This window comes from Diadema antillarum, unplaced genomic scaffold (assembly GCF_040938485.1).
Source record: "Diadema antillarum isolate AM-2024a unplaced genomic scaffold, OU_Dant_1.0 seq00000245_RagTag, whole genome shotgun sequence".
Classification (NCBI taxonomy): Eukaryota; Metazoa; Echinodermata; class Echinoidea; order Diadematoida; family Diadematidae; genus Diadema; species Diadema antillarum.
In genome coordinates, this window is record NW_027271289.1 from 48663 (window position 1) to 62550 (window position 13888).

General features: G+C 39.5%; 1 protein-coding gene across 1 annotated transcript in view; it reads left to right on the forward strand.

Moving 5' to 3' along the window:
- The window catches only part of LOC139729550 (rho guanine nucleotide exchange factor 10-like), a 107966-nt gene that overhangs the window by 33153 nt on the left and 60925 nt on the right, over positions 1–13888 (forward strand). Inside the window, exons 5-6 of the mRNA XM_071640474.1 lie at positions 2556–2878; positions 11952–11969. Coding sequence (XP_071496575.1) covers positions 2556–2878; positions 11952–11969 — 341 coding nt within the window. The remainder of the gene's footprint in view (positions 1–2555; positions 2879–11951; positions 11970–13888) is intronic.

The following is a 13888-nucleotide window of genomic DNA, read 5'->3' on the forward strand; positions in this document are numbered from 1 at the left end:
TTTTAATTTGTCATAGGCTCTGAATATTGAAACAATCGTAGTGATGACTGAAAATTCTGCAGAGCACTGATTGGGTGTAGCCTCCTTATTGCCATGGTAACTGCTAAGGTCATGTGGATGAGATTGATGCTAATGTCTAAGTGAAAGAGTGCATCCAAGATCAGTCCATGCGATTCCACCATAGCACAAAGCAAAGTGATGTTTAACATAATATATTAGCAAGATTAGAATACAACAGATTCTTCCGTGGGTATCTTCATATCTACTATAGACAATTTATTCAAAAGGTTTGTTTCTGTATGTTGTTTTAAACAGTTGATGTGCCACATGAGACCCTGCGGGCATCCCAAGTTTCCATGATTGCAGATACAGTATCTTGGCAGTTATATAGAGTTGCAATACATGCGAAAAATGGCAGTTACCATGGCAACAACCAGCCCACTGGTGTTCCCCCCCCCCCCCCCCCCCAAGCTGGCAGGCTGCCAAAGTATTCGTAACTCATGCCATTTACATTGATTACACAATGTGTTCATGAGACAGGCCCTAGATGAGTCCAAAAAGGGAGTCACTACCGAAAGCATGCTACCACTGACTAGCTAGGATAGAGCCTGGTCCTCCCATGTTGTATCGCCATAGTTACTTGACTATTGTGTAAACTTTATGACAGACATGGCTGCAGCATCTACAGTATGCTATTGTAATTAAGATTATGATCGTGCTCTATGGATGATTATCATCATTATCATTGCTATTATAGTACTGCTGCAGTTAAAAGTAGTGATAATCATAGTGATAATATTCTTATTACTTTGTAGTATCATAATGGTAATAGCAGTATCAAAATAATGATAATATCATGAATACAATGATATTAAAGACAGTAATGATGGTAATTATAATAAGAATAATGATAATAATAACTATTATGATTGGCAGAAGTAGTAGTAGAAATATTGTTACAATGATTATTATTGTCATTATTGTTATTGTTTTGTTTTCCCTGTTAGGTTATCGATATATATTTCTCATATCTCAAAAGATCACAAGGTAACATTGAAGTTTGTGAAAAGTATTGATTTCTGGAGGTGATGCTTGTGGGTAGGGGAGGGGGAAATTATTGCTGTATTTTGCAGATGTTTGCAAAAGCTTGATTCTCCTGAATTGTATAATCAGTCTCAATGTTGTCAATCTTACGTATACATACTGTATGCGCCGAATATTTCGCGAGTCAGGTGCTATTCGCAAAATTAAAGACACACGAAAATATTGACTCTGATCCCGGTGTGAATGTGACGTATGGGTGTACACTTCTCCGTTCAGTACAGGATTCAAATGGTAGCGAATTTAACCACTCGTGAAATCGTCGGGAATTCCCGATTTGCGAAAATTTAGACTCGCGAAATATATGGCGTATACATACTCAGTAGCCATGTGTGCCCTCAGTTTTGTCTCGTGGGGGTAGGGCTTTGTGAAGTCATGAAAAAAGATCGGCTGTAATGTCGAGGTCATATTCTATTAACTCTGTGAGTACCATGGGCAGCTTGTTGGCATACAATTCCTATGGCAATCCAAGTTGGCAGACCTGAAATGGTTACATTAATTTTGATAATGGACTTTCTGAATGTTCTCATTAAATGTGTAGAATCTGCATACCCCATCACTAGAAATATTGTGCATCGTACCGTGGGTTGATGTGTTGGCTATACACTCTGTTTGCATTTCTAACTCTCTGACTAAATTTACTCTTTAACTCGACCCATTTTGGCTTGCAGAGTACAGTGTATGGAACTCTGAAATCACCCAGTGAATAAAGTTTATCCCCTGATATTGGATTTTCTTCTTTTTTTTTCAAATTTGTAAATTCACTGTGAAAATGTGAAAGAGAGTCCTGCTTTGGAACAGTAGATATGTTATCAAAACCAAAACGTCACATAGTTAGCACACCCATAAAATGAGTTTTTCTGGAAGTATGAATATTATCATCACACCTCAACTGAATTTCAGGCTATTAACAATATTTGGATGCCTTTGGATACAATGAAATATAAGCTAGTCACTATTAGAGTATAAGATATAGCCTCTAACTTGATATGTCTGGATTAGATTGATATTTCACCAATTACAGAATTCTAGGACTTGTTAATGATACTTTTTCAGAGAATATTTAAGTGATAATGTCAATCCCTTGTTATAGCTTGGTTGGAATAAAGTGTGAGCATGGTTAGCAGCAATAGTGTTCACAGATATTTGGGCCAAGTGCAGTTGTTCAGAAGCAGTTTGTACATTTGTACGTGTTTGGTGAGGAATTGCTACAACGTCACACTTTGATGCTCTTTATATATCATATCACAAATATCACTTGATCCCTATATTTGTAGGTTTAAAAAAATCAGCATTTTGCTGCTGTGGATGCATGACCAAATATTTATGGTATAGTGCCATATCTTTATGTTTTTTGTTGTTGTTGTGTGTGTAGTCATTATATAACTATGATGGAATGGCATTGACACAACCTAAGTCAACCAATCTTTCTATATCTGATCATTCTATCGTAGGCTTCTTCATCGACGATGACCTCCTGTACGAAGACATCTTGGGTCCGCCCGAGGAGGAGATGCCGCTCGACGACTACTACGAGTCCGACGACTGCTCCGACTGCTCCTGGGGGTCCGAGGAGTGGGACACGTACGACAGCGAGCAGGAGGAGATGGTACACAGCTACGTGGAGCCGACGGGCGAGCACTCGCCCAAGGGGGTGGTGGAGAGGGGCGGGGCCGGCCTGGGGGGTGGCGGTGGCAACAACGTGGGCAGTTCACACCGGAGGGCCGTGGTGTCAGCCTACGGCATGGAGAAGGCACCGCAGCGGGAGGAGGCCAAGGTAAGTGACAAAGACCGGATACGGTCTCCATGGTAACGCTGAACCGTTATTTCAAAGCACACATTAATGAACTTGATGTCAATGCGGGTTGAAGGTTATCTGTGGGTTGTGCTGGGTAACTGTCACTTTTCATTCAATAGTTCAGTCAGTAGAGCAAGAAAATATGGTGGTTTTGATGGGAATCTTATCTGGTTTGACCAGCCTTCACTGATATTCATAGGTAGAAACTTTGCTTGGTTGAATGGGGTTGGAGGGTATTTGAAACCCCAGATCCCCTCCCCCTTTTCCCACAAAACTTCAGATACAGACCTTTTTTGTGTATACTATAGCTGTGAAATGAAACAGCCTTTCAATAGGCGTGTCAGTCAGTTAAGTTGCACTTTCAAGGCTGCATTCCATTATTGTTACCATTATTGATATCATTCCATAATATTTAGAAATTGGTTGAACCACGAGCTGATGGTTGGCGTGTTGAAAAGAAGACTGATAATGTTTGATGATGTATGCCCATGTGTTTGACGTACATGCATTCGCTGTCTCTTCAGAGTGTGAAATGTGTGCCAGGAGTGATTGTGATAATGCTTCATTGTCAAACACTTGCTGTTTCGTGTGTACTGAGTGCAGGGGTTTGTTTCATGAAAGTCTTATGAGAGACTTTTTGCTCATAAGGCACACTTATGAGAGACAACATGAAATGGATTTTGCTTCTACACATAGCTACATATGAGCGACTTTGGCCATTCTGAGATTTATGCAAGATTGTCATGTGATGACTTCATGAAATGGACCCTAGGTATGTTTTGTGTGTTATCGTTGTAAATGTCATTTTTAGTAAGATGCATTTGGTAGTGTATTGTGTTGTGTTGTGTTGGAGTGTGATCATTATCATCACGAGATAGTGAAGTGGAACAACGCAGCAAGAATTGTTCGGTTCTGCGTATTTGATTTTTTTTAAAACTCCAATCCTTAAATGTTGATATTTAGCAATTTGGTCAACACTGACCATTGAAGATGGTTTGATATGTTCTTGTCAATCGTGCATATTCTACAGACACTAATGGGAGATATGTTATACACTATTTTTTGAGGGACAACATTTCATGTTGCAGTAGATGAGGTTCCTTGATGTCAAAAAGCAATTTTTCCCCTCAGCGAGTTGAACTGTGGCCTGATGACATCAATGGAACCTCGTATACAAACACGTTTTTCGTGTGTGTCAAAAATGCAGTAACAATGCTCGTTTGAAAGAGTGATGGACATGGAAGAAGGTAACGGTGACGATATTTTTTTTAATGATCATAGGGTAAAGAGAGTGAAAACAGGGCAAGCAATGCTGCACATGATTGTGACTGTAGGTGGTGGTGATAATTGTGATATAAAAATTTAAACATCATGACGCAGAACTTGCAATCATTTATAATCATGTGTTCATGGAGAAGTAACGGACAAGATCTTTTGGGAGTTTGGTATGTGAGCATGCATACATCATTGGTATTCGCTCAGGGTTTCTCTTTCTTTGTTATCATTTCCACCTCCTAAACTTTCGCGAGCCAGCCGCGCTCGATAATTTGCAAAAACATCCACCAACGCATGTATGTCCCCATTCACATGCTCCAATATAATATCGCCCCCTCGGTCATTCCGCTCTCTCTCCCACGCGAAGCGCACGGCCCCGACGTAAAAGCCAGCTGCCATGGAGACGGTGGGAATCAAAACTTGTAATTTCATCTGCCAACGTGGGCTTATGGAGTTACTGATTTATTTTCCCCTTTCTCCCCGCAATGGACTTGAAATTGAGCCAAGCCTTGGATGATAAAAATGAAATCAGTGAGAATGAAATTTAAAAGTTGTATGTATCCACGAAAAATTGGATGTGCGTGCACATGTAATTTTAGTCAGGGGAAGACAGTTGATAAAAAATGGCAATGGAAAATGTAGGGAGAGACATATTTGTTTTTCCTGCAGTAACGTTTTATTCTTCCATGTTATCAAACCCAAAGTCATGTTTGCCAGGACATGATAAAGAAAGCTTTTAGCCGGAATACATTCAAAAATTGAAATATTTCTGATAGAGAAAATGATAGAGACAAACATCCTTATGATATTTCTTTGTGAATTCTTATCTGAATCAATAGTGTACTTTGCTTATTGTGATGTGGAAAGATTATGTACTGCTCTTATCATTGTATTCTCCACTTTGTTCTTACAAAACCTGGCTAATCCCAGAAACTACACATCAATGTTGGTAGGCATGTATAAAGTATGAAGGAATTTATAGACTTATTTACAATCGTGTGCTTGTACTGCCTGCGCCAAATGAGCTTAGATGTGAAAATGACGTCATTACATAATTTTCACTGTTTTGGCTCTTGCAACCTGCCTGATTCTTGCTGGACACTAGGATATGACGCTGAAGCAAATCAGGACTTTGCACGGACCGCGATCTGGGCATCATTTGTAATACGACCTGTGCGAAGGAATTCTCCTGTCCCGACGGACTGAATTTAAGCCAGCCATTTTCTATGGACTGAGCTGACTTCCAGAGTATGCTGTTGTGAGACGTGGGGAGTTCTTATTTCAGCGCAAGTCAAATGAACCGCCGCCCCCTCTCAAACTTTTTATTTGTTCACTGGTAAAAAATACAGAAGAAGAAAGAAATGTCTTGCTATCACCCTGGTAAACAGATCCAAAGGATGCAAAGTGGATTACAGGCAAATGAACATGTAGGTGTCAGTCTGAATAGTGTGAATATTTGGATGTAGATATAGTATGGGGTTAGAAGTAGTTAGAACTTTCTCATGTCTTCTGTAGTGTTAACGCATTACAGAAATGAAAAAACAGATATGAAATATGCATAGTGACAACTGAAGAAGATGCCTGCAAGTTACATGCAAGGTCATTGAAGAAACTGTGGCTGCCATGAAGATACATTCACACTGTATGTTTTTAAAATGCAGTGAAGGGGGGATGAGTTGTCTTGACTGCTGCACAGTTTGCAAGAAACCTATTGGTATGAAATTGATCAAATCAGCAAATATGGTAGTCTTCAGTTAACCAGGTACACCACTTTAATTGAGTGAGAAATGCTGTGCTTTACACTACTCAATTATGCAGCAACTACTGTACAAAAGATACTCAAAAAAGGAAGAAAAACTTGCAGTAATGCATGTAAAGCCACAGAGTTAGATATTTTTTAGAGATATGACAATCAGTGTTTTGCTTGTGGATTCAGATATCAAGGAGTCAGTTTCTATAAAAAAAAAAGGACATCTCTGTCTTGAAAAGAATATGACAAGGACTTTGTTAGAATTACTGTGTCTAGAAGACCACCAAGGGCTTTTGATAAAAAAAAGGTTTGGTTTGGTGAGAAGCATAGCTAAATCCATTTGAGAGCAACTACAACTGTGCATCAATTTCTGCAGATATGGAGGTTATTGTGGTATTAGTGGGGAGAGATACAAATGATGATGGAAGATTTTAAATTGCAGCTGTTTGAGACCTCCAGGATGTATGCATTTTAGATGAAATGGACCTAATACTTTGTTGTAACACTTTCAATGTTCTCACGTGTCATCCCACTGTTCGAGGGGTTTTTGTTCTTTCGTCTTCCCCTCCATTTTAAACACGAGGGACGAGCTAATGTGATACAGTACTTGCCCAGTTTCGAAGAAAAACTTTAGTGCGGACGTCCAGGTGTTCGATGTTGGCCACGCCTGGGTAAACACCGAGACGCGAGAAAACTCTCATCTAGCATCGGGGGAGGTCCTGCTGGACTGTGCTTGTGGGGAGGACCAGATTACCGAGAAATTTGCGAAATGTCAAGAGAGGTGGCGTTCGGAGCGTAGGAAGACGTCTCGCTTGGAATAGGAGGAGGACTTTATTTGGGACAAGGAGGAGGGGGAGGAGGAGGAGGAGGAGGAGAGAATGGAGGATGGGGACCAGGAGATCAATGAAATCCCCGGAAAAAAAGAAGACAAACTGGAAGAAGAAGAAATAGAGAAGGAAAGGAAGAAGAGACAAGACGTTGACCCCTTTCTGCGCCAATGAATCAAATGAGCTCATATTTTGCACACAGGTCTATGGACAAGAAATTTAAGGGGCATGCAGAGAGTTAATAAAATGGGTGAAGAAAAGAGAACAGATGAAGAGAATAATGAAGAAATGAAGGAAGCAAACAAAAGAAAATGTAATGGGAAAATTAGGAGAGAAAAGAGAGAGAAGCAAAAGAAATCAAAGAAGAAGATTAATGTATTGTTGAAAGGATGTGGGAGAAATGGTGGAAACTGAAATAGAAATCTTAAGTTGTCAAATGTTTGACTTAGATTTGATTTAATGCATTCCATAGTGAACTCATTTAATGATTGATTGATGGCCATTTTCCTCAGGCAAAACATGAGACATTCAAAGTTTCGCCATTGTCTACAGTTTGTGCATTGCAAGACACCAAAACTTCTCCATGTGTGTTAAGCCCAAAACAACTAATAATCCATACAAAAGACAGAATTTTGAGTGCATGAATGTAATACGTAGTTATTTGCTACACAATGCCAAAGTTTATCAGGGTAGAGCTATTCATGTGTGTGTGTGTGTGTGTGTGTGTGTGTGTGTGGGTGTGTGTGTGTTTTTTCTTTTTTTTAAAATCTCCTTCAGTAGATTTGTCTTTGTGTAGCTGAAATCCACAAGGCACTTGTCAGATTTGGTTTCAGAGCAAATATTCTGGAATTTGTACCCGGGATTCGCTTCACAAGAAAAACAAGTTAGATAAGCAACCATACGGTTTGTTGATGCCTCTTGCAGCAATTTACCTGTTTCTGTCGGTATTGCTGGTGATTAACGAAGCTTTTAGAATGACGTGATGATGAATTGGCTCGACATGAGGTCGTTATGTGCCCATGTGTGTCGGGGGCAAAAGAAAGAGAAGAAGAAGAAGAAAAACGATGTGATTTAACGTGTGAGGCGGTATGTGTTCCACCGGTAATGGGAGTGATGACATGAGTTGGAAGGCACAGTGGTTACCCTCCTCTATTTCCCCCCCCCCCCCCTCCTTCCTTCTGATTCCTACCCCCCAAGGAGCTTCTGGGTATCGATTCAATTAACACTTTTCTCCCCTCCAACCTTCTCCTCCTCTGAGCGATGCAGAGAGAGAGAGATGCGGGGAGGAACCGGGAGGAATGATGCGAGAAAAAGGACTCCCGAAACGAGATGGGCAAGAAGGAAAAAAGAAAGTGCTGCCATGAGTTGCGCAGGAGGTACAAAACAGAAAGCGTGCGGTTGACCAATAATGGTGGAAAAAAAAGGCAAACTTTGATGCCATGTGCAATTTTTGTTCTCTTTTTTTTTTGCATAAAAATGATGTTAGCACATCCCAAATTTACATTTTGTCCACCCATTTTTGCCCCTAGGTGGCAAGAGACATGAACAAATATAACATCAATTGGACTTGCATGAGTGATAATATGAATATGCATGCGGTTGAGCTGGAGAAGAAGAATGGTGGCAAATTAGGAAGGAGATTTAAGGGAAACAGAAAATTGCATGTGAGGGGAAGAGGAGTTACAGGGTGTAGGAAATTATGCTTGTGGAACATATTTTGCAATGAATGCCTTTTATTGTATTTGGCCTGCGGTGATTCAGTGAGCAATGCTGATCAGATGCAGGGGTAGACAAGAATAAAAAACACACCCCCTGGAGGGTGGATGATCGATAAATGGGCAAAGTTCTGTGAGGGGATCGGTGACAAACAGAGGCCTACATTTTTTTTCTTCCTACTTTCTTTCCATGACCTGAATTTTCTTTACAGGCATAGTGGAAAATACCTTGCTGTCTTCTCAGTTAAGGTCTCTTTTCTTTTCGTAGAAATTTCTGGCGCTATCTTTTCTAGTTTCTTCATAATCAGTACCTCATCGAGTCAGCTTTTCTCCGTAGTTCTGAGATGTCATTAGTAAATATGATGTTTGACGTATCGAAAGGTGTATAGTTTATTCGTAAACGAAACTTTGCCTCAATTCGATAAAGTTTATTGTCTATATTCAAAACTTTCCAGCATATGAGGCAGAAGTATAGAGGGCTAGAGGACATGATTGATACATGTACCTTTTAATATCTGCATAAAGTTGGGACATTATCATCTTGTACTTTCTATACAGGCTGCAAAGATTGGTGTCACTTTGTTATAATGATATTAAATGAGTGTTGTGTCAGGCAGTTGGGATATCTAAGGCAGTGGTGCTGGCATATGAATGGGAATATACCCCAAATACATATGTGACTACAGTGGATCGAGCAATATTTCCAGAACACATCAATGAAGTTTAGGGAAAATTGGACAATCCTTTCAGAAGTTATGATTTTTTTTTTGTACTGCCATCACTAGATAAGAAGACTACAAAAATCTATATGTCAGCTTATGAGAACAATATAGAGAAATTAAATGTATTTTCATTTTTGTAGCATCATGAAGGAGCACTTAACCCAGCTCCTTCAGAAGGCAGGGGTAATGATATTGCCTGTAACCTGTTGAGGATGGACTGATTTTGCTATAACACACATTTCCCATAGACACCTGCCCGAGTATTCTCGGGACTCGTCCTCAACGGGTTAACATATGTCTGGACTATGATTTTTAAAAGGGAATGTGTGCTTTTCATAGCAAATGAAATTTTATGGAATTTGCAATATTTTCTTTATACTGTTCTACTATTGTTACAATACAAATCATTTATAGTCTTTGTATCCAGTAATGATGGGATGTGGATTTGAACTGAAATGATGAAAAGTCATCGCTTTTTGAATGTATTCTCAAATTTTCCTCAAACTTCACTGGGGTTCTACTATTTCAGCATTCACTGAATCAATGTACAGTATATAAGATATATTTAGGGTCGATTGCCCTGTAATTTTTGTTTGACCTGTTCGTAATGCCTTTTCTTGTTTTAAAATGTGATGCATGCCTGCTTTTAGGATGCTCCTGCATATGTAAGCTGGTACCAGGAGGAGCAGGTAATGTGCTGCTTTTTTATTTTGGCTTTTGTGTCTTCTACTTTGTATGATACCCAACATCTTCTGATCCCATCAAAATGAATGCTCATTTATTCTTCTTCTCTGGCATGAAATAATCAAATGTGACTTTGAGGGGTTCATGATCAGGAATTGTGTGTTGCTGTTGTTTGTCATCTAAAGTGACAAGGAATATTTGGATTTTATCATACCTCCACCAGTAGGTGAAACCTACAGATGGCAGAGGTTATGTTTTCGGTTCGGTATGTTCGTTTGTTTGTTTGTTTCTCTGTTTGTCTGCCTGTTTGTCTGTCTGTCTGTCTGTTTGTCTGTCTGTCCGTTTGTGTACGAGATAACTTGAGAACAGATGAACAAATTTTCCACAACATTTGCAGGGCATGTTCAAGAATGAGGTAAAAACGAAACAATACAATGTTGGGGTCATGAAGTCAAATGTCAAAGGTCAAATGTCATAGTGTTCATGAGGGACATAAAATGAGCAATCTCCCAATAACTCAAGAACATATATATTAGATTTTCACCAAAGTTGCAGACTGCATTCATAATAACGTAAGAAAGAAATGATCTAATTTGGGGGTTATGACGTTGAAATTCAAAAGAGTCATAAAGGAAATAGAATAAACTTACTCTCCCAATAACTCAATGATGGATAAGCAGATTTTCACCAGATGTATTGTATAGATGTCCCTATATGCCTCCATCTTTGTATTGAAGATACTGCCTACAAAATGGCGATCATGGCTGCTTGGCGGAGGTCTGCTTTCTCGGAATGCTCCTCTAGTTTGTTCGTTTGTTTGTTTTTTTGTGGTTGAGATTTAAGGCAATTCCTGAAAATTCATGAGACTGTTGTCTGCGTGATTCACTGTGAAGCTTTCTTAATGTTTTGATTTCAAGGAAGCAGGCTTTTGTACAATAGTACATGTATACATGTATATATATTCTTTGATTCACGTTAGTGCTTGTTGGACTAGTTCCAAGTTACACCATTTTTTCCCCCTCAAAATTGTGTATGACACACAGTCTCACAGATCAAATCGTCTTCAATAGGTTGATTGACCCAAGTTGCTAAATACATGTACTTCATACACATGATGTATACTATTGAAAGGAGTACAGTCATCTGTTTCAGAAATCACAATTTACTGCAGAGAGACAGCTGAAAGCCAAGTGATGATAATGATGATGATAAATGGCACTCCTGGTGGTGGTAATGATGATGATGGTGATAATGGCGGTTTGAGGTAATGATGGAAACTGGTGGTGATGATGATGATGGTGATCTTTAATGTTGATGAAAGTAATGAGGATTAAAATGATAACAATGATGATGTTGGCACTCATGATGATGATAGTGATGATGGTGTTAAAATGTTGATGAGAGATGAGGATTGCCATGATGATGGTGATGGAAATGATGTAAGAATGATGATGACCATGATGATCGTGATAATGCTGCTGATGATGGTGATAGTGATGATTGAAAGTGGTGATGTGAAAAGGTGATGATGATGATGACTAGAATAGAGATAACAGTGATAATGATGACATTTTCATGAAGATGATGATGTTAAAATGTTAATGAGAGTGATGATGACTCTCATGGTGATGGTGATGGTAATGATGAGACAGTGATATGATGATGATGGCAATAATGATGGTGGCATTGATGTTGATTTTAGTGATGTCGATGCTGATCATCGTGGTGGTGGTGATGATAGTGATGATGGAGATGATGAAAGTAATAACACTGTTGGTCAGTCCAGCGACGATGTGATGATGGTAAAGTTAGTAAGAATTATGATCACTAGCATTATATTTGCCGTGCAAAAATTCATATTGCCTTTGTTTGAAGCTCATCACGTATACAATGTCTGCTCATACTGCTGTTCATGTTTTTGTTTTTCCCTTCTCTTCTTTCGATGCTTCCATGCTCTTTCTCTGGCTCTGAATGCGGTGGCTGATATATCAAATGCCATTTCTTATTCTATTTTCTATTTTTCCTTCATGCTGCCCTCATTGCCCACTTCTCATGGCAACATGGTTCCCGCACAAGCAGCAATCATATCTCGAATGGGTAAGTAGCAGCAGGGAAAAGGAAAACGACAACCAAACCACATTTTTACATGGCACTCATTTGTTTCAAAACACGTGGTGTCTTCTTTTTTCTTGATTTTGTTTTTTTATTTCAATGGTCGGAGCAGATGGGTTGAGGGTCAAAACTAAAATCCTTTGCTCATTTGATGGTGATGTCTTTTTTTTTTAATTCGAATGAGAGAGGCCGTTACTCCTATTCTGGAAATGATGGTGCGATCATGACAAAGCTTAGCGGCCCTAATTAAGTGTGGAAGATCATGTTTGTATAACACGCCCACACACACCCACACACCCGCACACACCCACACCCACACACACACACACGCACACAAAGTGCCAAGAAGAATGTTAGATGCTTTCTGTAGGAATGCAATTACATAAATGAGGAAGGAAATATATGTGTTGGCAATGAATGTTCGTGTGTCATTTTGCACGGTATCCCAAGGCCCCACCTCCAAATGTCACGGTGGCAGTGCGCAGTTGCATAAATGTCAACCTACATTACCCTTACCCCCACCCCCAGACGAGAGGAGACGATTCTAATGAGTGTGGATATTTGGTATTTAGCACTTCAAGCCATGTACCAAGCTCAAGTGTATTACACCTTGTTAATGCCTGTCAGTCAGACTAATTATGAGTAATACCCCTTCGGCCTTTCTCCGGGGTTTAATTTACTCTGGATAAACAGGTGAAATTGGGGGAAAAATTCATCACGTTATCACCTCGCCGAGATCTCCAAATATTTGCCTCTGAATGACAGAAGCGGGCCGATTGGGGGTGTGCGCGTGATTGGATGGTATGTTGTGTTGGCTTTGAGATGAAGTTGGAAGAGTGATTCTGCATTTGTGTGTGTGTGTCTGCATGTGTCTGAGTGTGCATTTGTGTATGTGTGTGTGTCTGCATTATTAAAGGGAAAGAGAGGATACACTAATTTCATGTAAGAATAAGTTGCTAAAGTGCTTAATCGCTATGTGTGTGTGTTTTTTTTTTTTGTGTGTTTGTCTAAGCCAAGGATAGGCGAAGTTCATTAGGAAATAATTCACCTAGATGCCATATGTCCTTGTGTGTTTGTGTGTGTGTGTGTGTGTGTTCGTGTGTATGTGTGTTTGTGTGTGTGTGCATGTGTGTGGGTGGGCATCCATCTGAAAGTCTGTGCATAGGTGAATTCAAAACAAGTGTGGTGTAATTCTTTAAGATGTAACCCACATTTCTGTTGGGTTAGAAGGGATTAGTGTCTGGCCCGGAAAAGATTTGGCCATAAGCATGAAGGGGCATCCGTAAGTGGAGAAAAGTAGGTGAGGTTACCATGGTGACAAGATATTTGAGGAGGAATCTTCCAGTGATTATGATTGACTGTTTCAGGTCAACCTAATTTCTAATGGATGTACCTTAATCTAATAAAATGATCCTAACTTTACTTTGAGCTTTTAACCTCGTAGTGGTTGCAGTGAAAGAATGCCTGCTTTGATTAGAGAGAGATTGATTGGTCACAGAATTGTTTGGTTTATTGACAGAGAGATGTATGGAATGAGTGACAGATGAATAGATTGATAGAAAGATAGATGGATATGAGAAGATGGAGAGGCAAAATATTTAGTGATGGAGAGAGTGGAAGATATTTGATGAATAGTGATGGTTGAGTAGATGGATGGATAGATGGATGGATAGATGGATAGATTAATGAATGTACTAATAATGGTGAATGGAGATATTACAAAATATGGATGGAGGGGGGTGCTGCGATTGAGATATGAATAATAAATATATTGAAGACATGTAGGGAGATGTCTTCAATTTATTGCACTTGGCACAAACATACTTCTTCTTCGAATTCTCAGATACATATTTGTAGAATTCTGGGATTGTAGTTTGTATCTATCAATCATCCTGTTGGAGATA